The 25131-nt window shown below is 36.5% G+C and overlaps 1 protein-coding gene across 1 annotated transcript in view; it reads left to right on the top strand.

Moving 5' to 3' along the window:
* Window positions 1–25131, top strand: part of SPAG16 (sperm associated antigen 16) — a 1071408-nt gene that overhangs the window by 48234 nt on the left and 998043 nt on the right. Inside the window, exons 6-9 of the mRNA XM_040228573.1 lie at window positions 3451–3558; window positions 5624–5741; window positions 10374–10443; window positions 23114–23223. Of these exons, the coding sequence (XP_040084507.1) occupies window positions 3451–3558; window positions 5624–5741; window positions 10374–10443; window positions 23114–23223 (406 nt within the window). The remainder of the gene's footprint in view (window positions 1–3450; window positions 3559–5623; window positions 5742–10373; window positions 10444–23113; window positions 23224–25131) is intronic.

Here is a 25131-nt window from a genome sequence, read left to right as displayed (position 1 = left end):
ACTCATGTTCATTGAGTTGGTGATGCCATCCAGCCATCTCATCCTCTGTTGTCTCCTTCTCCTCCTGCCCTCAATCTTTCCCAGCGTCAGAGTCTTTTTCAAATGAGTCAGCTCTTTGCATCAGGTGGCCAAAGTATTGGAGTTTCAGCTTCAACATCAGTCCTTCCAATGAACACCCAGGACTGATCTCCTTTAGAATGGACTGGTTGGATCTCCTTGCAGTCCAAGGGACTCTCAAGAGTCTTCTCCAACACCACAGCTCAAAAGCATCAATTCTTCGGTGCTCAGCTTTCTTCACAGTCCAACTCTAACTACATGATCACTGGAAAAACCGTAGCCTTGACTGCTAGCCTTGATGAACCTTTGTTGGCAATGTAATGTCTCTGCTTTTCAATATGCCATCTAGGTTGGTCATAACTTTCCTTCTAAGGAGTAAGCGTCTTTTAATTTCATGGTTGCAGTCACCATCTGCAGTGATTTTGGAGCCCCCCAAAATACAGTTTGACACTGTTTCCACTGTTTCCCCATCTATTTGCCATGAAGTGATGGGACCAGATGCCATGATCTTCGTTTTCTGAATTTTGAGCTTTAGCCAACTTTTTCACTCTCCTCTTTCATGTTCATCAAGAAGCTTTTTAGTTCCTCTTCACTTTCTGCCATAAGGGTAGTGTCATCTGTATATCTGAGGTTATTGATATTTCTCCCGGCAATCTTGATTCCAGCTTGTGCTTCTTCCAGCCCAGCGTTTCTCATGATGTACTCTGCATAGAAGTTAAATAAGCAGGGTGACAATATACAGCCTTGATGTACTCATTTTCCTATTTGGAACCAGTCTGTTTTTCCATGTCCAGTTCTAACTGTTAGTAGAGTCAAACTAAATGTTTATAAAGTTTAAATTCTTTTATAAAGATAGACAGTGTTACTAATAATCATATATCTTGATATTTTTAATTCATTAGAGCATATTTAACAACTGGCATACCCCCTATTTTAGGTAGATACATGTAACTATTAGAGGAATTGAATATATCTGTTCTACTATACTAAATGATAAATAATATCGTGATAATAGTGATAACAATTACAGAAATCTTTATTGAATATTTTTTATGTGTCATATAGCATATAAGACACTTTAAACACTTTTCTTTAAAATGAATGGGAATTCAGGTGTTGTTCTTGTGCTTTCAAAACAAAATATCAACTCAGCCATTTATCTTTTCCACTCTTGTTAAACTCTCTCTTCCTTTTCACTCTCTACTCTAGTCAGTATTAGGCACATTTTAGTGGCAGAGGAATTCTCCCTTTTTTTCCCCCCATCTTCACTTACATATACACACAGAGTTAAAACCTGGAAAGAATAAATAATTTTTCTAGTAGTTGGACTATTTCACAGATGTTTTTTCAAGTCTGAATATTTTAATCAACATTTGCCTGTATGCCTTTAAGATTATTGGCATGGAAATGCAGTTGAGGATCAGATGGTTAGACTATGAAGTACTGTGACACATTGTTTATTTACATGTGATCAAAACTACAACATTGACAGTAGAATGAACAATAATACAGGTAATCCCTAATCAGCGGGAGGTGGTGGGGACAAAGAAGGAAACATGGAAGAATGGAAAACAACACTTTTACCATATTCTGTGTGTGACTTGATCTTGCAGTAAGAAGTCTTATTAATCATAATAATATGTGCTATCACAAGTCTGAAAACCTGAACTCATACCACTTTGGCAGCTTCCCAGCCACCATTCCTCAATGATTGTTCTCACATAGGTCCTAAAGAAGAAGTCTATTGCACCCATTTATTTCATGTGAACCTGAATTTTAAAATATGAGAGGTAGATTTATTCCATTCTGAACCTTTTGTGAGCTGTCAGTACTCTAATTCAGTCCATCCATTTTTTAGAATGTGAGAATCTCAGTGCAGTAGCACTTTGTCAGTTAACTAAGACTTTTCGATAATTTTTTATATTATAAATTATACTTTACACTGTTGTATTGAAATTGACTTATATTATAGTGGTGGATAAAAAATTCCCATTAATTTTCTTCACATATGACTTCAGATTAAAAAGAATACTCTTGCTAGCTTTATGCCAGGGATCTGCAGAAGATACATTTAGTTAAAGACTGCTTCTGTGTCATAGCACTGACACTGGAGACTTTTCTCATTAAGTTACCAGTTATTTGTAATATGTAATATGATCTGTAGGTGGTGTAGGCCTTTCATATGCCTTACCAGAATGAAATCTTGATTTTTCTAGCATATATATATATATATATTTAAAAAATACCAGAACTAAGTAACCCACTTAACCATGTATTCAAGCAAGTTCAGAATTACATTTAAGTCTTTTAGTTCATTTGTAATTATTTTGTATTATTCTATTTTATATATATTTCAATCTTGTAAACATATTGTGTTTGAAAATAGATGGATTGTAAGTTATTGTGGAAAAATACCTTTTATTTTCTTTATTTAAATGAAATGTGAATGACTGATATTTTTGAAACCACAGGTTTTAGCTTGTTCATCCCCCATCCCCATATATGTTGTGTTGGTAGGGATATTTCAGTGAAAATTATAGTGGAATTTTTGATTTTAAATTATCTTTTGAATTATGCAGTACTAGATTCAGTTCAGTTCAGTCGCTCAGTCATGTCTGATTCTTTGCGACCCCATGGACTGCAGCACACCAGGTCCCTGTCCATCACCAACTCCCGGAGTTCACTCAAACTCATGTCCATTGAGTTGGTGATGCCATCCAACCATGTCATCCTCTGTTGTCCCCTTCTCCTCCTGCCTTCAATCTTTCCCAGCATCAGAGTCTTTTGAAATGAGTCAGCTCTTCGCATCAGGTGGCCAAAGTATTGGAGTTTCAGCTTCAACATCAGTCCTTCCAATGAACACCCAGGACTGATCTCCTTTAGGATGGACTGGTTGGATCTTCTTGCAGTCCAAGGCACTCTCAAGAGTCTTCTCCAACACCACAGTTCAAAATCATCAATTCTTTGGTGCTCAGCTTTCTTTATAGTCCAACTCTCACATCCATACATGACTATTGGAAAAACCATAGCCTTGACTAGACGGACCTTTGTTGACAAAGTAGTGTCTCTGCTTTTTAAAATGCTGTCTAGGTTGGTCATAACTTTCCTTCCAAAGAGTAAGGGTCTTTTAATTTCACGGCTGCAGTCACCATCTGCAGTGATTTTGGAGCCCAGAAAAATAAAGTCAGCCACTGTTTCCACTGTTTCCCCATCTATTTGCCATGAAGTGATGGGACCAGATGCTATGATCTTAGTTTTCCGAATGTTGAGCTTTAAGCCATCTTTTTCACTTTCTTCTTTCACTTTCTTACTGGATTAGAACAGATAAATAAATATTTTTTCAGAAGAGAATAGCACTGAATTTTAAGGTGGTTGTTATTTTTATTTTTACAGCAAGGCCAGAGAAGATTTGCTGAAAACTCAGAAAGAACGTGATTTTCATCGAATGCACCACAAGAGAATAGTCCAGGAGAAAAACAAACTAATTAATGACCTCAAAAGGTAAGCTGCTGATATTTGTTGGCCTGTTTATTAAATAATTATTTAATTAATTTAAAGCAATTTGGCCATAGAAGGATGTACCAAGTAAAGTTATTCATTGAGTATTGAGCATTTACTCTGTGCCAGGCTCTATACCATGTGTTTGAAATAAAAAGATGAACAAATTTAGGACATTGCTCTCAGAATTCCCAGGCATTATTAAGGTGTGTGATGGGAGAGTAGCTAAGCAGAAATATAGTGAAATATACTGTTTGTTGCTATGCCAGCCAAGAAGTTGTCACCTGAGTCAGACTGGAGAGTGAGAGGGTTCAGGAACCTATATGTAAAGTAAATGAATTATAACGTATGAGTTAACAGAGTGAAAGAATGGGGTCAGCATGCTGTGCAAAGGCACCAGATCATTGGAGGAACATGACAATATTCACCAAATTCTTAAGCATGGAGAGTAAAGTGCAGAAGCAGCTGACTACCCCTGACCACCTTCCCCTCAAAATAAAAATTTATAATCTCTAACTAAAATTCTCCTTTACTTGTTCTAGGGAGTGCTGCCCAATGGCACTTTCTGTTATGTTATTAATAATTTATATCTACACTGTCCCATATGATAGTCACTAGTCACATCCTCTACTAAGCACTTTCAAAGTGGCTAGTACAACTGATGAAGTAGATTTCTGATGTTTATTTAATTGTAATTAATTTAAGCTTAAATTTAAATAGCCACATTTGAACAACATGACTTTGGGATGGTCATTTGTAGTGGTTATGGTCATTGTGGCTATTATGATTTCTTAATCATAGTCAATCCTGTGGGACTTCAGAATCAATATACTTTCAAGTTAGCAGTATGTTAGAATATAGCATTTTTCTGATTTTTCTTAATTGAATCCCTGTAGAAATAAATACCACTTTAATAAGAGAGAGACTGCATTAACTTGGGGGAAAAAAAAAGACCTTGAGAGTGTGAGAGTCATTAAGTCATTGACTTAATCTATTCTTTTGGTCTCATATATTAGCCTTATTTTTGTGTGTTTTTGGTTCATAAAATTGTTCCAAGTTCATAAAAATTCATATAAAAAAGAAATGGTCTGTTTTCCTCTTAACAAAACATTGATTAAGAAATAGTACAATGTAATGAGAAAAGCTTGGATTTTGAAATCAAATAAACATTGGAAGCCTGGCTCCACCACTTACATTTGTGTGCTCATTGTAATTCTGTTTCTTATCTGTGAAAACTGTGATAATAAAAGTGCCTAATACAATGTATGGAGCAAAATAGATAGCATAGTATTCAATAAACATATCGTAGAATATATACAAAGGAATAAAATACTTAATTTTCTTAATATGAGGTTATTCATACTTGTTTTCAAGACCATCCTTAATTTTGATGTGAATAACACTCGTTTAATCATCCATTGTTTGTAGCCCTTGTCGTGTTGAAAATTGTTTTTGAATTAAATAAACTGAAATTTTCTTTTCTGTCAATGAGTGGCAGTGACTTCTGGGTGCATACTTGAATAGAGCAAAAGGAAACAGAGAACTAACCAACTCAAGAGAAAGGTGACTCTCCTACCTCTAGCCAGGTTGCTGGGAAGCTGCATGACAAATAATACTTCTTATACTTCTTGACTTTGTTGTATTGACCTTTATATGGTTTTCACTTCTCATTCAAATGCAAAAAATAGGAGAAAAGAGGTTCATAACGTTAAGTGGAAATCACTGATTTAGCTCAATAACCCTTTGCTGTTGCTGCTGCTGCTGCTGCTGCTGCTAAGTCGCTTCAGTTGTGTCTGACTCTGTGCAACCCCACAGACGGCAGCCCACCAGGCTCCCCTGTCCCTGGGATTCTCCAGGCAAGAACACTGGAGTGGGTTGTCATTTCCTTCTCCAATGCATGAAAGTAAAAAGCAAAAGTGAAGTTACTCAGTTGTGTCCGACTCTTAGCGACCCCATACTGCAGCCCACCAGGCTCCTCCATCCATGGGATTTTCCAGCAAGAGTACTGGTGTGGGGTGCCATTGCCTTCTCCACAATTACCCTTTATGATGCCCTTTATTTTCCATAGGTTGAAGTTGCATTATGCATCATATGAACCAGCTATACGAGTATTACATGAAAAGCACCATGCTTTACTGAAGCAGAAAATGCTGACCTCTTTGGAAAGGGACAGAGCAATAGGACAGGTAAAGAGACCATCCGAGCTACCTGAAAATGGTATTTAACCAATTATTTTTTTATAACATTATCAGAAATATTGGTTTTTGTTTCTGAGTTAAATTTTAAATGATTTTCACCAATTGTCATGTAAAAAAGATTCATTTGGAAACATCCAGGAAAATATTTTATCCACTTTAAAAATACAAAGATTATTATTGAATTAAAATTACTTAATGAAAATATAACTTTTTAGGAGATTATTAAAATATTGTTAGAGGGAAAACCTGAGCCATTAAAACTTAACAACACTTAGACTGGGTTTTAAATGCCATCTATGATGGCTGTAAACCTGGACCTTACCTAAACACTTTAAACGCAGATTTTTCATACATAACATATAGCCATAATGACCTATCTTTTAATATTGTTGTGAAATAGATGAGATGATGAATAGAGTCTCCATGCAGTTTCCTCCTAAATGAATATTTGAAACAACTAGTTACTAACTCAATTTTCAGTCATTTTTGCTATTGACATCCCTTTTCTTCCTGTTGTATTTTTGTATAGGCCTAGCCCTTGGGTGGTAGAGTGAGGGACAGCTAGTTTAGAGTTCAAAAATAATAAAACAGAATGTTTCTTGGTCATGGTGAAAATATGTAACAGTTGACTAGAAAGTATAAAACTGCTACTATGCTTAGCATTCTTCTGTTTTTTCTGGAGATACTGATTTTTGGCCAGACTTTTAGAAGCTACAGAAGTTTGCACAATGGTTGCAAAAGCATGAATGATTTTATTAAGGCATACGTTAGGTAAAGGTGAAGTCGCTCAGTCGTGTCCGACTCTTTGCGACCCCGTGGACTGTAACCTACTAGGCTTCTCCATCCATGGGATTCTCCAGGCAAGAATACTGGAGTGGATTGCCATTTCCTTTTCTAGGGGATCTTCCCGACCCAGGGATCGAACCTGGGTCTCCCACATTGGAGGCAGACTCTTTAACCTCTGAGCCACCAGGGAGGATAAGGCATACATTAATCAAATGTATATTGTCTTTTCGTGAGTGTAATTTTTAGTTACTAAAATGAGAACATCACTTGTCTCCTTCTTTGTGCTTGAAATTTAATTGTGTGTTCTTGAATATATGAATTAATGGTAATAGTGTCTAAAAAGAGTTTAATAATAGTTTGCAATTTTATGGCACTATATTGTCAAATCTTCAGAACGTCACTTCTTTGCTCCTTTTCATCTAACCTGTTCTTACAGCCTCCTAACAGGAGGCACATTTCCATTGCCAGGAACACTATGAGCTAGATTCAGGTTGCTCTTGCTGCTTTCCCTGCCACAAACCAACTTAGACTTTTGCTACCATCTTCCTCTCCTTTCTCCCCTGTTCTCATGCTCATCTTTCTGTTACTCTTCTCCCAGGAGGAACTCATCAGTGACCTGGCAATATATTCCCAAGTGACCATGTGTGTTTAGTAGGACAGACCACTCATACTAAGTTTTACTACTCAAGGGTATCAGGGCCTTCTAGTACTCATGATGGCAAGTGCCTCCACTCCCCTCCAGATTGTTGATTTCTCCATCTACCACCTGTATCTATCACTGGATCTTCTAGTCAGTATCTTTGTGATCAGTTCAGTTCAGTTCAGTCGCTCAGTCCTGTCCGACTCTGTGACCCCATGAATCGCAGCACGCCAGGCCTCCCTGTCCGTCACCAACTCCTGGAGTTCACTCAGAGTCACGTCCATCGAGTCCGTGATGCCATCCAGCCATCTCATCCTGGGTCGTCCCCTTCTCCTCCTGCCCCCAATCCCTCCCAGCATCAGAGTCTTTTCCAGTGAGTCAACTCTTCGCATGAGGTGTCCAAAGTACTGGAGCTTCAGCTTTAGCATCATTTCTTCCAAAGAAATCCCAGGGTTGATCTCCTTCAGAATGGATTGGTTGGATCTCCTTGCAGTCCAAGGGACTCTCAAGAGTCTTCTCCAACATCACAGTTCAAACGCATCAATTCTTTGGCACTTAGCCTTCTTCACAGTCCAACTCTCACATCCATACATGACCACAGGAAAAACCATAGCCTTGACTAGACGGGCCTTAGTCGGCAAAGTAATGTCTCTGCTTTTGAATATACTATCTAGGTTGGTCATAACTTTTCTTTCAAGGAGTAAGCGTCTTTTAATTTCATGGCTGCAGTCACCATCTGCAGTGATTTTGGAGCCCCCAAAAATAAAGTCTGACACTGTTTCTACTGTTTCCCTATCTATTTCCCATGAAGTGATGGGACCAGATGCCATGATCTTCATTTTAAGTTAACTTCCTGAATGGCCATCCGTTCCCCTGTCTCTAGTATGAAGTTAGATCAGGCCATATTGAGACATATTTAGGCTGCGTAGAGTCTTTAGTTCTCAAAATGTTCACCACTGGTTTAGTTAAGCTCAAGATGAGGAGTGGTAGGAGTTAGTCCTAGCTGTGCTGCAAAGTAGCCATGTGAACATTCAGGTAATTATATATATGTGTCTCTTTTCTTACACATTAAGCAAAGGTAAAATTACTTGCCTTATGATTGATATGTATCTAAAGTAAAAACATGTTTAAAAATGAAAATCATTCTGTCTCTGAGGAAGGGTTGAATTTTACACATTCAGATGTGAAAGAACTGTATCTACAACTTATTTTGTCTTTGAACTGCTATTCCCACTGAAGATGAAATAAAACATAACCTGCTATTAAAGACTATCCAGTCTCTTTGAATTTAACATAGGGCACTTGGATGTTATATTAACTGATTATTTAGCTAAAGCATAACAATCAGTATTAATTTTCTGTCTTCATATAGCCTCTTCTTCTCACTCTTCACAGATGACACCTAGTGCAAGGGACATTTGTGTATCCATTGGCCCAGAGTCTACACAGTGTCCTCCTGGCCTTCACTTTCTAGCAGAGTGTGACTGATTTGGTTATATTCCTGGTGCTTACATACATGGTTCTGGGTGGTTCTTTTGAGTGTGAACCTAATATAACTTGCTTATTCTATGGCTTTGGCCACAGCATCCGTAAGATCCTTAACATCTCTAACCTCATTGACCTGTGTCTCATTCACTGTCATTTCCTTGAAAGTGAAGTGAAAAAGTCACTCAGTCCTTGTGACCCCATGGACCATACAGTCCATGGAATTCTCCAGGATATCTTCCCAATCCTTTTCATTTCCTTAAAAAACTTATCTTAATGGCCATTTAACTTACTGAGTTTTCTCAGATACTTTGCATGAAAAAGGGTTAGATTGTAGAATTTTTAATGCTATTTAGTTCATATGTAAAAGAGTGAAATTATACTGTGAGATGACAAAATCTAGTAAGTATGTATTTCCAAATTATTTTGATAGATAATAAACAATGTGGTCACTTTTAAATTTATTTAAATCTTATGGAAACATCTCTAATTTAATTATTTTCAACTTTACAAAATTCCCCCAAATCTCCAAAATTTGGAATTAGAGCACCATTTTTGAAAAAAGATAAAATATAATTTATTTTTAGTATGTGTGTATATATATATATATATATATGTATAATCAATTACATGTTATCTTTTTTGGATCATGGGGTTCAATTCAGGAAATATTTTAAAATACATGTGTATATATATATATACATACATACATGCATTTCTAGGTCTATCTGCTGAGAGGCTCTAGAAATAATGACACTGCAGTTTCTAATACTATTCTCTTGTAAGAAGAAGTGGTACTTCTTGAAGTAGCTGATAGTAGTCTGGGTGAAGCAAATACAAGATGAGCCTGGGTGAGCATTTGAGGCATCTTGTTGTGCTAGAAAGTAGGAGATGTTCATAAAGTAAAAAAGAAAACAAAGAAAGAAGGAAGGATTAACTACTACTCAGTGACAGTAGAAAAATATGTATATCTCTATATAATTAAACATAATTTTTGTTGGTATAATCATATGAGGGATGAGACAGCTCTTTAAGGTTGAATTTTTAATTTAAATCTATTGTTCAGGAAATATAGGTAGATAGTATGCCACCAAACTCACAAATGTTCTTAACTATAAAATAAGTTTAATAAAACAAGGAGAGTTTGTGGGTGGAAAATGAGCTGAGTATTTAGGATAGCAACAGTCTCTTCATATTCACTTCCCAAGAAATATTTAACTCATCTTTCATGGATATGAAGATGAATTAGGCTATTGTGAAGCAATTTCAACAGAGGAGAAAACTCAAAGTAGAGACCTGAATAATTATTATTAAAAGTGTGTGGCAAGTATTCTTGGTTCAGGAAACTATGCTGTGAAATAATGTTTGAAATGTTTACCCATAATAGATACTGAATTCTTGCTGTGAACTTGAATTTAGACTTAAAATTATGCTATCTTTTATTGCAATTAATATTTAAATTTTTGACTTCCCTGGTGGCTCAGTTGGTAAAGTATCTGTCTACAATGCGGGAGACCTGGGTTCGATCCCTGGGTTGGGAAGATTCCCTGGAGAAGGGAAAATTTTAAAAATTTAAATTTTTAAAATACCTAGGAATTAATGCAAGAGAGATAATATTTCCTATATTTGTTAATCAGTGTTTAAGCATTTTTAACCCATTTTGGAGTCATTTAGCATATAACCTCTTACCTTTGGATTTTACTTTTTAGATTTCTGGACTTCAAGAAACACTGAAGCATATGGAAATAGGGCATAGTTACCATGCTCCTGAATTTAGAGGTAAAATTCAAATATGAAAAAACTAACTTATTATTGCTTGGTGATTTCTCAGTCTTGTCAGAATTCAAATTATTCATTTGAGTAATTATTTAGCATGAGTGAATACATGGTATGGTAATTTTCATAAACTAAAATGTTGATGAAAAGATCAAGAAGAAATATAGAATAGGAAATTGTATAAATTACTTTTGGAGAAAAATAGGGGTAAACTATATATATATATATATGTTTTTACTGCTTCTGCTTCTGGCCCTGATGGAGTATCTTGTGCCAGACTGGCCTTCTCCTCATAAATCACTGTAAAACTATATTTGAGGCAATTATTTTTAGGCATTGGAAAACATCACAAGTCAGAGAACGCAAATGATAGAGGGAAAATTTATAAGTTGAACTTCACTATTACCATGGCTGGGAAAATTTCCAAACCAAACTCTATGTAGCTGGAGGTAGAGAAGAACATGGCAGTCCTGTATGAACTGAAAAGGCAAAGACTATAGTTCATAAGTTGTTGAAGCATCTAGAATCTGTAGGAAAGGGTACCAGATAAGAGGGTGCTGCAATGAATAGTGGCCTGGTTTATGAGGGAGTTTACTATGAGCAGTTAGATAATGGCTGGGCTAGGTATGCAGGACTGCCTGATACTAGAGAGAGAAGAGAGAGAGAAGTAGAAGAAGAAGTAGAAAGAGAAGACTCTACAGGATTAAGAGGAGACCTGCTGCTGCTGCTAAGTCGCTTCAGTCGTGTCTGACTCTCTGTGATCCCATAGATGGCAGCCCACCAGGCTCCCCCATCCCTGGTATTCTCCAGGCAAGAACATTGGAGTGGGTTGCCATTTCCTTCTCCAATGCATGAAAGTGAAAAGTGAAAGGGAAGTCGCTCAGTCATGTCTGATTCTTCGCGACCCCATGGACTGCAGCCCACCAGGCTCCTCCATCCATGGGATTTTCCAGGCAAGAGTACTGGAGTGGGGTGCCATCACCTTCACCAGTGGTCTATATTTCTGTTTTGTGCCAGTACCATACTGTTTTGATTACTGTAGCTTTGTAATATAGTCTGAAATCATGGAGCTTGATTCCTTCAGCTCTCTCCCCCCCACCCCAAATTGCTTTGGCTGTTCTAGAAATTGTCATGCTGAGTTAAGTCAGTCAGACAGAGAAAGACAAGTATTATATTATAAATCTTATGTGTGGAATCTAAAAAGTTGGTATAAATGAACTTATCTATAAAATAAAAATAAGAGTTATAGATGTAGAAAGCAAACTTATGGTTACCAGGGTGTGAGGGGGGGGGATAAATTGGGAGATTGGGACTGACATATATGCACTACTATATATAAAATTGATAACTAATAAAGACCTTTTGTATAGTACAGGGAACTCTGCTCAACAGTCTGCAATGACCTGTATGGGAAAATAATCTAAAAATGAGTGGATATATGTGTGTGTGTGTATACATATGTGTGTGTGTGTGTGTGTATATATATAACTGATTCACTTTGCTGTACACTTGAAACTACCACAACATTGTAACCAACTGTGAAAAGTGAAAAAGTGAAAGTGTTAGTCGCTCAGTCATGTCCTACTCTTAGCGACCCTATGGATTATAGCCTGCCAAGCTCCTCTGTCCATGGAATTCTCCAGGCAAGGAAACTGGAGTGGATAGCCATTCCTTTCTCCAGGGTATTTTCCCAACCCAAGGATCAAACCTAGGTCTCTCGCATTGCAGGCAGATTCTTTACCATCTGAGCCAAAACTATACTCCAGTACAAAATAAAAAACAGTGGAAAACAAAAGACAGAGAGGGAGAGAGGGGACCAGGGATTCTAGATAGCAAACAGTGCTGGGATACATTGGCTTTCTGGCCATATCTGGATGCAGACATGTTTGCATCCAGCAAAGATGTTGAATATTGTTTTCAACACCTTGGTAACACAGTATTAACATTAAGCATCCTGTGGTGGCTCACTGGTAAGAATGTGCCTTCCAGGGTAGGAGATGCTGGAGATGTGGGTTCAATCCCTGGGTTGGGAAGATCCCCTGGAGAAGGAATTAGCAACCCACTCCAGTATTCTTGCCTAGGAAATCCTATAAATTCTGCTTAATACAAAGATTAAGATTTCTTCTTCTTAATTTTCTTAAAAGAATGACTGATAAAAACTAAAATTATAGCACTGTAAAATAATGTTTATAAGGTATATAAAGGATAAGAAGAAAGGTATGTAAAGACCTTTGGAGGTACCATCCAGGTGATAAGAAGATAAGGTATATAAACAAAATAATAATTTTTGGGGAAGTGCAAATGCTCTATATCTTGATTTTGGTGGTTATATGCCTACTTATCTTTGTCAAAATTTACCCAACTCTACACTTAAAATGTATGTATTTTATTTTATACAAATTATATCTCAATACTGTTAATTTACAAAAGAATGATGGAAAAATCTAAAATACAGAAAGACTGAAAAAGGGTACATTTTTAACAAAAATTATGTTACTTCCAGATAATGTTCATTGTGTTTTCTGATTAATTAAGCTTAAAAGAAATATGTAGCACACTCATATTCAAAACTTTTTCTTAGCCTTGATTCAATCATTCCTATCTTAATTTATAGTAAAAAAAAAAAAGAAATATCAATTATGCTCAGTGATGCCTAGAGATTCTATGCACAGTGATGTTTATTGCACTCATATTTATAGTAACCAAACCATACAAGGAGTCTTAATCCTTAACCACATGAATGTTTCAATCTAGTTGATCATACAATACTAGAAAGTCTTTAAAAATCATGCATAAGGAAACGTTCATGTTACAATATTAATGTTAAGAATAAAAACGTGGTATTGGATCCTGTCTGTTAAATATGAGAGACTGAAAAATATTTACATAATTTTGTGTGATGTGATTATTTCTACCTTTTTTCTTACTGCATTTTTTTCAAAGAATATGTATTTCTGTTTACATCAAAAGTTACTTTTTTCATATGTAGATAATTTTTAGAAGATGTCGACTAGAAAAAAATACACGCAACCTAAATGTTGAGAGTTAGATTTTATTAGAAGAGAGTATTTCAGGTGACCCAGAGAACTACCTCCAAGGAGGTGGGAAGGAGCCAGGCTATGTATAAATTTGCAGCAAGGTGACAGGTAATCTGAATATTAAAAGATTACTCTTAATTAAGAAAATCCAAATCTCTCATAAGAGATTTAGTGATCTTCTATGTATGGGAAACAGTATGAAAAGGCAAAAAGATACAACACTGAAAGATGAACTCCCCAGGTCATTAGTGCCCAATATGAAGAGTGGTGAAATAGCTCCAGAAGGAATAAAAAGGCTAAAAGTGGAAACAACACTCAGTTGTGGATGTGTCTGGTGGTGAAAGTAAGTCCAGTGCTGTAAAGAACAAATATTGCATAGGAACCTGGAATGTTAGGGTCATGAATCAAGGTATATTGGAAGTGGTCGAACAGGAGATAGCAAAAATGTACACTGATATTTTAGGAATCAGTGAACTAAAATGGACCAGAATAGGTAAATTTAATTCAGATGACCATTATATCTACTACTATGGGCAAGAATCCCTTAGAAGAAATGGAGTAGCCCTCAGTCAAAAAAGAGTCTGAAATGCAGTACTTGGATACAATCTTAAAAACAACAGATTGATCTCGGTTCATTTCCAAGGCAAACAATTCAGTATCAAAGTAACCCAAGTCTATGCCCCAACCACTCATGCTGAAATCTAAAATTGAATGGTTCTATGAAGACCTACATGATCTTCTAGAAATAACACCAAAAAAAAAAAAAAAAAAAGATGTCCTTTCCATCATAGGGAACTGAAATGCAAAAGTAGGAAGTCAAGAGATACCTGGAATAACAGGCAAGTTTGGCCTTGGAGTACAGAATAAAGCAGGGAAGAGGTGAACAGAGTCCTGCCAAGAATGCACTGGTCTTAGCAAACACCCTATTCCAACAAGACAAGGGACTAGTCCACATGGACATCACCATATGGCCATATGGCCACTGAAATCATACTGATTACATTCTTTGCAACCAATGAGAAAAGCCCTGTACAGTCAGCAAAAACAAGACTGGGAGCTGACTGTGGCTCATATCATGAACTCCTTATTGCCAAATTCAGATGTAAATTGAAGAAAGTAAGGAAATCAACTAGGCCATTCAGGTATGACCTAAATCAAATCCCTTTTGATTATACAGTGGAAGTGACAAATAGATTCAAGGGATTAGATCTGATAGAGTGCATGAAGAACTATGGACGGAGGTTCGTAACATTGTATAGGAGGCAGTGATCAAAACCATCCCCGGGGGAAAAAAAAAAGCAAAGATGCAAAATGGTTGTCTGAGGAGGGCCTACAAATAGTTGAGAAAAGAAGAGAAGGGAAAGGCAAAGGAGAAAAGGAACGATATACACATCTGAATGCAGAATTCCAAAGAACAGCAGGAGAGATAAGAAAGCCTAAGTGAACAATGAGAAAAGGAAAGATATAAGCATCTGAATGCAGAGTTCCAAAGAATAGCAAGAAGAGATAAGAAAGCCTTCTTCAGCGATCAGTGCAAAGAAATAGAGGAAAACAACAGAATGGGAAAGACTAGAGATCTCTTCAAGAAAATTAGAGATACCAAGGGAACATTTCATGCAAAGATGGGCCTGATAAAGGACAGAAATGGTATGGACCTAACAGAAGCAGAAGATACTAAGAAGAGGTGGCAAGAATACACGGAAGAACTGTACAAAAAAGAGCTTCACGACCCATATAATCATGATGATGTGATCACTAATCTAGAGCCAGACATCTTGGAAAGTGAAGTCAGGTGGGCCTTCGAAAGCATCACTACCAACAAAGCTAGTGGAGGTGATGGAATTCCAGTTGAGCTATTTCAAATCCTGAAAGATGATGCTGTGAAAGTGTTGCACTCAATATGCCAGCAAATTTGGAAAACTCAGCGGTGGCCACAGGACTGGAAAAGGTCAGTTTTCATTCCAATCCCAAAGAAAGGCAATGCCAAAGAATGCTCAAACTACCACACAATTGCACTCATCTCACATGCTAGAAAAGTAATGCTCAAAATTCTCCAAGCCAGACCTCAGCAATATGTGAACCGTGAACTCCCTGATGTTCAAGCTGGTTTTAGAAAAGGCAGAGGAACCAGAGATCAAATTGCCAACATCCTCTGGATCATGGAAAAAGCAAGAGAGTTCCAGAAACACATCTATTTTTGCTTTATTGACTAGGCCAAAGCCTTTGACTGTGTGGATCACAATAAACTGTGGAAAATTCTGAAAGAGATGGGAATACCAGACCACCTGACCTGCCTCTTGAGAAATCTGTATGCAGGTCAGGAAGCAACAGTTAGAACTGGACATGGAACAACAGACTGGTTCCAAATAGGAAAAGGAGTTCGTCAAGGCTGTATATTGTCACCCTGCTTATTTAACTTCTATGCAGAGTACATCATGAGAAACGCTGGGCTGGAAGAAACACAAGCTGGAATCAAGATTGCTGGGAGAAATATCAATACCCTCAGATATGCAGATGACACCACCCTTATGGCAGAAAGTGAAGAGAAACTAAAAAGCCTCTTGATGAAAGTGAAAGAGGAGAGTGAAAAACTTGGCTTAAAGCTCAACATTCAGAAAACGAAGATCATGGCATCCGTTCCCATCACTTCATGGGAAATAGATGGAGAAACAGTGGAACCAGTGTCAGACTTTATTTTTTGGGGCTCCGAAATCACTGCAGATGGTGATTGCAGCCATGAAATTAAGAGATGCTTACTCCTTGGAAGAAAAGTATGACCAACTGAGATAGCATATTCAAAAGCAGAGACATTACTTTGCCGACTAAGGTCTGTCTAGTCAAGGCTATGGTTTTTCCTGTGGTCATGTATGGATGTGAGAGTTGGACTGTGAAGAATGCAGAGCACCGAAGAATTGATGCGTTTGAACTGTGGTGTTGGAGAAGACTCTTAAGGGTCCCTTGGACTGCAAGGAGATCCAACCAATCCATTCTGAAGGAGATCAACCCTGGGATTTCTTTGGAAGGAATGATGCTAAAGCTGAGACTCCAATACTTTGGCCACCTCATGCGAAGAGTTAACTCATTGGAAAAGACTCTGATGCTGGGAGGCATTGGGGGCAGGAGGAGAAAGGGACGACCGTGGATGAGATGGCTGGATGGCATTATGGACTCAATGGACATGAGTCTGAGCGAACTCCGGGAGATGGTGATGAACAGGGAGGCCTGGTGTGCTGCAATTTATGGGGTCGCAAAGAGTCGGACACGACTGAGCAGCTGAACTGAACTGAAGGGAACAATGCAAAGAAATAGAGGAAAACAATAGAATGGCAAAGACTAGAGCTCTCTTCAAGAAAATTAGATATAACAAGGGAACATTTCATGCAAAGATGGGAACAATAAAGGACAAAAACAGTGTTGACCTAACAGCAAAAGATATTAAGAAGAGGTGGCAAGAGTACACAGAAGAACTATAGAAAATAGAAATTAATAACCTGCATAACCATGATGGTGTGATCACTCAGCTAGAGCCAGACATGCTGGAGTGTGAAATCAAATGGACCTTAGGAAGCATCAGTACAAAGATAGTGGAGGTGACGGAATTCCAGCTGAGATATTTCACATCCTAAAATATGATGCTGTGAAAATGCATGCAGACTCAATATGCCAGCTAATTTGGAAAACTCAGCAGTGGCCACAGGGCTGGAAAAGGTCAGTTTTCATTCCAATCCCAAAGAAAGGCAATGCCAAAGAATGTTCTAACTACCCCACACAATTGCACTCATTTTACTTGCTAACAAGATCATGCTCAAAATCCCCCAAGCCAGGCTTCAGTAGTACATGAACTGAAAACTTCCCGATGTGAAAACTGAATTTAGAAAAGGCACAGGAACTAGAGATGAAAATTTCAACATCCATTGGATCATTAAAAAAGCGAGAGAATTTCAGGAAAAGAGCTATTTCTGCTTCAGTGACTATGCTAAAGCTTTTGACTGTGTGGATTTCAATAAACTGGAACATTCCTCAAGAGGTGGGGAATACCAGACCACCTGACCTGTCTTCTGAGAAATCTGTATGCAGGTCAAGAAGCAACAGTTAGAACCGGACATGGAACAACAGACTGTTTCCAAATTGGGAAAGGAGTATGTCAAGGCTATATGTTGTCACTCTGCTTGTTTAACTTATATGCAGAGTACATCATGAAAAATGCTGGGCTGGATGAAGAACAAGCTTGAATTAAGATTGTCAGTAGGAACATCAATAACCTCAGATTTGCAGATGACACTACCCTTATGACAGAAAGCAAAGAATGAAAGAGCATCTTGATTAAAGTGAAAGAAGTGAAAGAGGATAGTGAAAAAGCTGGCTTAAAACTCAACATTCAAAAAACGAAGATCATGGCATCCATTCCCATCACTTCATGGCAAATAGATGGGGAAGCATTGGAAAGAGTGGACAGACTTTATTTTCTTGGACCCTGCAATCACTGCGGATGATGACTGCAGCCATGAAATTAAAAGATGCTTGCTCCTTGGAAGGAAACCTGTGACAAACCTAGACAGTGTATCAATAAGCAGAGACATTAATATGCCAGACAAAGTTCCAGATAGTCAAAGCTTTGGTTTTTAGTAAGCATGTGAGGATGTGAGAATTGGACCATAAAGAAGGCTCAGCGCTGAAGAGTTGATGCTTTCCAGTTGTGGTGTCGGAGAAGACTGTTGAGAGTCCCTTGGAGACCAAACCAGTCAGTCCTAAAGGAAATCAATCCTGAATATTCAATGGAAGGACTGATACTGAAGCTGGAGCTCCAATACTTTGGCCACCTGCTGTGAAGAGCAGACTCATTAGAAAAAACTCTGATGCTGGGAAAGAATGCAGGTAGGTATAGAAGGGGACAACAGAGAATGAGATGGTTGGATGGCATCACTGGTTCAATGGACTCGAGATTGAGCAAGCTCCAGGACTAGAAAGCCTGGTGTGCTGCAGTCCATGGAGTTGCAAAGAGTTTGATATGAATGAGCAACTGAACAACAACAACAAAATTTTCAGAAAATGCAAGTGTATGGGCTTTCTGAAATAATTTCTTTCATAGGCATTTAACTATCTGGGGCCAATTCTGCTTTCTTTATTGTGCAGTTCTTATTTCCTTGTTTACTAGTAAGAGATGGTGGATGTGGTGGGGGACCACCTTTCACATCCCCCAGCTCCTTTTCACTATCTGGGAGGATGTAGCTGGTGGCTTCCACATAGCTGGGTTTTTTTCACCTGGGCTCAGATATTTACATTTGGAAAAGGCTTGTTTCCTAGTAGAGCGTAGAGCAGAAAATATTTCATTTCAGAAAGAACACAATCAAATATAAGTATGATCATTAAAATACCAAAATCTCAGGAACTCTTAACTCTCAAAATAACTAATGATTGTGAAAAATAATAAACACAAGAAGGCTTAAAGGTTGAGGAATTGTACATTAAATTGATGCTTACATCAGTTAACCTCTAAATGTTACATTCTACTTACTAGTTCGTGATTTTATTTATTTATCCTTGACAACTCTATTAAAATAAACTAATGGTTTATAGATAACTCCTTTATGAAATTGTCTCCTGATATTTATTTCAGAATTGAATTCATGATTTTCTAGACTGACACTTATAAGTTACTTTGAAGATCAATTTTGTAATTACATTTTTATCTTTATTTTGAAGTGACTTTTGATCAAAATAAATTCAAACTCAAAGGAAGAAAACATGTTTTATTTGAGTAGGTCTCAATTACCTGAATAAAAGTAATTCCTTAAATTATGTACTGAATAATTCTGTGCTCCTTATAAACATGCTTTCTATTTTTATAAAGGATTTGCAGTTCCTTTTCCTAAGCTTTTTGAGTGATTTCTGCACTTGGCTATGTGATCTCAGAGTGTTATCACTCAGATTGGCTGATCAACTGAAACCCTACTTAGTCAACTTTGAGAAGAAGTTGGTTTATTGATTAACTGCTGATTCTTCATAAATCTTGCTTTCTTTCACAATTATTTTCATATATTTAACTCTTCCCCCTTCATTTTCTCATTTTAGTTTAAGTTTTAAAATATTTTATCTATTATTCATATATTTTTCATTTATTTTGAGCAGAAATTTTATGGCAGTAGAAATTCTTTAGATTAAATATAATTTGGGAAGCAGTGACTTTATTACCATTTACTTGGTTATTTAATCTGAATTTAAGGAATAAGGGAAAACTTGGACTTATTTGGAGTAGTTATCAAAGAATTTTAAATTTACCATATTTTTTAACAACATGATAGATATGTTTATTATGGAAGAATTTTAAATTATAACAAAGTGGAAAAAATATCCATAATTGCTTACACCTAGAGAGAATGTTATTAATACTTTAGTAGTTAAGTTTCTCATCTGAAAAATGTTTATAATTCTATGTTTGCTCTGGTATGGTATGTAGAATAGTAGAAATGTTCCTAAGAGAAACTATGATATAATGATTATTATCAACTAGATATTTGAAGTGATAGTTACGTTACAGTTTTCTTTGTTGTAATGGGAAGTATTGTGTATCTAATATTTAAAATACCTACACAGAAAACCTTTCAGTATGACATATTATGAGATAAAACTTTCTGTGAAACTTACAAAAACTCAAAAAGTATTTCATATGCTGTTTTGTTTATTCTGTTTGTGTTAGCTGATATTTCTTTGATTTCAGATGAGACTGCAAAGAAGCATATATTTTATGATATCTTATTTATGATAGGCATCTATGAATTCAAGAAAAATATTTAGAAATTGGAAATCATTTATCAAGTGAAAAACTGTGAAATTGACTTCAGAGCATCACAAACAGATGTCATATTTAGTAGAGCAAAGGTTTTAGCTTAAGTAATTGCTTTTTGGGTTGGATATTTTTTGTTGCTCAGAATTGCACTACAAGATGTCAGTTTCTTATGACTATATGTAGGAAATGGTCTAGTTTAGATAGATACATGTTATCATTTAAAATATAGCTCTTTCCCTTTATCTCTATTACCTTTTTCTTAATTCTAATTAGATGTATACTTTGATCTCATTTGAGCTTCCTAATTTCTTGGATATTTTCTGTTTTTCTCCCTGGGAAAAATTATGGATACTTTCTTCATGATATTTTTTCAGTTAAATAATTTTCTTTTCAGCTGTGTTTAATCTATATTGGAGCTAGGGACTGATATAATATAGGTACCTACATATTTGTTAAATGAATGTATTCATGCATATCTGACATTTAACCAGGGGCCTGAATGTTCAGTTAGTTAACACTGGGTTGAAAGTGCACATCTGTGAAGAAGTGGTTGAATGGGTGAAATTTAGCATTGGGAGTATAATAACTATAATTTCTGTAAGTTAAAAATGTGTATATTTGATGTTTACTTTATTTCTCTTAAGAAATTGTACCTTCCTTAAGTTATGTTTGTGTCCAAGTAAAAACTGGCATAGTAGCATCAGTACTATAGGCCTTTTCATTAACAAATATCAGATGATAAATATAAGGATGCTCTTATGGGGAAATGGCCTTTCTTAGGATATTACTAAACATTAAGAAGCATTTTGTGGAATTTTCAAAAGTTCAGTTCAGTTCAGTCACTCAGTTGTGTCTGACTCTTTGCAACCCCATGAACCACAGCACGCTAGGCCTCCCTGTCCATCACCAACTCCCGGAGTCCACCCAAACCCATGTCCATTGAGTCTGTGATGCCATCCAACCATCTCATCCTCTGTTGTCCCCTTCTCTTCCCGCCTCAATTTTTCCCAGCATCAGGGTCTTTTCAAATGAGTCAGCTCTTTGAAAAGTAATTTTCACTTAACCATGAATGTGACAAAGACCCAATGTTTAAGCCTTTCATTTGTTCAATAAATCTTTGTGTAAATAAAAGTGATAGTTATCTGATAGTGGAAATCATGCTATTATTGGTACCTTGAGAAATGATTAAGAAGTATTATTTTTCTTTCCATTACACATACATTATGCAATGTATATTCTCATGTTTTGGTTGCAAATGTTGAATTTTTTTCTAAAATATTATTGAAGTGTAAATTCTTGTAATTTCATTTTGCTTGTGGAACAACTACATATACTTGTAAACTAAGCACTTTTTGTTGTTTTACTTTCATTTATCCTTATCATTTTGCTGTTTGTCTCTTGCTTTTTACTTTATTTCTTGAAAATTGGTGTTTAGTAATGTTTTACATTCTACATGAGGTCTGCTCATATAATTATCCACTGGAATCCTGGATCCCTCTCTTTATTGCTTTCTCCTTTCTTCCCTGTAGATATTGCTATACAAATTCTCCTTATATGTAAAAGGGAACGAAAGATAGTGAACTACACAGTGTTATTGCCAGGATGTCATGAAATAACACATATGCTTAGACAAGTAGCTGTTAGATAGTAAAACATCAATGAAGCGTAAATGCTAGCTATAATTATTTTAAATCATCATCAATACTAGGCTTTCACTCTTGGTCATGGAAGAGGAAAATGCTATAAAAGAGAATTTGAAGTGAAAGTTTTTCTCTAATATCAATGAGCTGTAATTGTTGCTTTTCCTCCACATTTTGACTCACAGATTCTGTGGGGTCCTAATTTGTAGCACCATTTGAGGGAAGACAGACAATCTGAATACCCTAGTGTCTGAAGTTTTTAAAGTACTTTTATGTAATACTAACTTATGCAACATGTGGCTTTTATGTTATTGTGGGGGTTATTTAGATGGTTTTCTTCTTTGAAACTGGTACTGAGTTGGAAAAATTGGATCAGGAAAGAAACTAAATGCTAGCTAGCATGTGCTTCCTCACCTTTATAACGTCATAATTACTTGAGAACCTTGACAAATAATCCTTTGAGATATTTTTGTGTTCATTGTCTTTTCTCTGTCATAAATTGATGTTATAAATTAGAACATTTAGTTATTTAAGAGTTAATGATTATAACCATATTAATTATTTGAAATCAGCTGGCTGTTTAGAAATACAGGAGGGAATTATGTATACCTAAACATGTATATGTATATGAAAAGATGTGAAAAAGAAACAGAGTTTGCCTATCACTTTTCTTTTCCCTTCAAATGATTCCTTAGGACTGCCCCTTATGTCCAGGGGAGTTTAGACTTTAATATTACAGCTATTTTGGAATGTTACCCTGTGTTTTCTGTTTTTTTTTTTTTCTCTAACATTGTGAAGCATAGAGGATATGTTATTAATACAATTTTCATTTAAAAATCTCTTCTTTATTATCCAGTTCCACTTGGGAAATTTTTGTTATTGCTTACAATTCTCTCCTTTGACCCCCTTCAGCTTTGTTTATAAATACATGAAATCTCATGAAAGCAGGAATTTAGATATAATTGAATTGGAAATTGGCTTACATGCTCTTCAGCTGGCTCGCCAAGCCAATTCACTAACCTTGCAGCATTACCACCCTGCATTTTTGGGAAATGAATTTGAAACTTCACTAACAATATTTTGTTATGGTTTTAATATTATTTTAGTACTTCAAAAAATACATGTGTAATGAATTTGGCTTTCTTTTTTGGTTATAATATTTCTTACAGACAGTATAAACATTAAGAGTAAATTGTATTATCTTACAGTTGTTCCTACTTGTAGAAAGGAAAATGCACCAGAAGGTCCTACTCAAAAAGGTCTTCGTGAAGCCAGAGAACAAAGCAAATGTAAAGCAAAGGCAAAAGCTAGTACAAAGGTATGGTTTTTGTTTCCATTGATCCATACTTAACTCTCAGATATTCAGATTCATGGACTCATATTGTATCATTATTTTATTGCAAAATGAATTTAGACATTATGAATTCCAAACTACTTGGACTCTAGATGGAAAATGGAGGTTCTTGAATGTTAGTAGTAGTTGAGGGACACACATGTATTAGTGGTGGAGACAGCTCAGTGGATCACTCTGCCGCATTTTCAAACTTAATCACAGCCATTTCTGCTCCTTTTCCTTTGTCCAGAGAAATAACTATCAGGTCATCCCTTATTTATTTTCTCATAATAAAACTTCAAACTTTCATCAGTCTTTTAAAAAAGCAGAATAGAAAGAATTAATGCCCCATTTAAGAACCTCATTATGTCTTAGTGCCTTTGCTGTGCAATCAGGCTGATAGTTCAGATCTTCTGCAGTGATTACAGAAAAATGGTATTAAAAATGTCTGGTCAGAAAAAGAAATAAAAAATGTGGAAGAAAGAAAATTACATAAAACCCATGAAGGGTTTAGTTTCTTTTCATGAAAATTGCATAAAGTTTTAGCTGAGATATTGAATGTTTTCATAAAGTGGTTGTTACCTGTGAGTTCTAAAGTATCTGACATTTAAGAATGAAAACATTTACAGATATAATAACTTTCTCCTAGTAGTAATGCTATAAGAACAACAGATTTTTTTTATGAATTCAAATACTTAGCTAGCATCTCTAATGTTTTTTTCCTCAAAGGTATTCCTTAGAATCTAGTGTCATAATATGTTAACATTTGAATAAAACATGAACTAAATACTTTTAATGATAGGTTATACTAAGGCTTTGATAATCACCTTTTTGTGTTGTTTAGACTAGTGTTTCATTGTTCTTCTATTATCAATATTAAATTTTAAATTTTTGGTATTTGGGGGAGAATCCCCTCAGCTCGCCTCCAGCTTCCCTATGCTTTCAAGGTCCCATCAGGACTGACCCTCCACTTCTGTCACTATAGAGCTTTCCCACATTTCCTGCCTGTAGTTTGAGTCTCTTCCAAATGGGGTGGTAGTTGACTCCATTGCTGTCAGTAAGTCATGCTTCTTCTTGTTTGGATAATCTTTATATATCTCCACAGAGGTTATTAAGTCAGGAAGCAAATATAGCACTCACAATAATTTTTTAAAAAGTAGAGCTAAGGATTTGGGGTGTGATACTGGCAGTTTTCATGGAGAAGGCAATGGCAACCCACTCCAGTACTCTCGCCTGGAAAATCTCATAGATGGAGGAGGCTGGTAGGCTTCAGTCTATGGAGTTTCACAGAGTTGAACATGACTGAAGTGACGCAGCATCATCATCAGCAGCAGCAACAGCAACAGTGGTAGTTTTCATCAAGAAACATTTCCCTTTTCTAATGTGGCTTAGGCATTCTTTTTAACATAGTAATTCATACTTAGAAATGATCATTTCAGGTTAGTAGTTAAAGATATTGAGCTCTGTGTCATAATCAAAATTCCAAGCTTGAATGAGTTTCTTCTGTGTTTAAGGATGTGTGACAGCTGACTGTGGGCTGTCTGTAAGTGGGTGACAGTCAGGGATGTTGGAGCAGAGCAGGCAGGAAGGCTGGCTGGGCCATTGCTCCAACAGTGGCCAAATAAATGGAGAAATTTTGGAACTTTGAGGTTAAAGCACATGGTATATTTTAGTGGGGCTTCCTTTCCTGTCCCATTCCCTGTCCCCTGCCCCCAATCCTACGGTTCTCTCTATGGTAAGATGACAGGTCTGGGGTGTGTGCTGGCGGCAGCGGTGCTCTAAAGTTAGCCCAAGCTTTGCTTTTCTCTTCAGTCCCAACATATAAGTGTGTATCTCTCAAGGCAATTTCCCTCCTTTCATTAGGGATCGATTCTTGGCCTTTAGTCTACATGT

The sequence above is a fragment of the Oryx dammah genome, unplaced genomic scaffold (genome assembly GCF_014754425.2).
Source record: "Oryx dammah isolate SB20612 unplaced genomic scaffold, SCBI_Odam_1.1 HiC_scaffold_27, whole genome shotgun sequence".
NCBI classification, from domain to species: domain Eukaryota; kingdom Metazoa; phylum Chordata; class Mammalia; order Artiodactyla; family Bovidae; genus Oryx; species Oryx dammah.
Note: the sequence above shows the minus strand (reverse complement) of the source record. Positions and strands in the feature narration are given on the sequence as shown.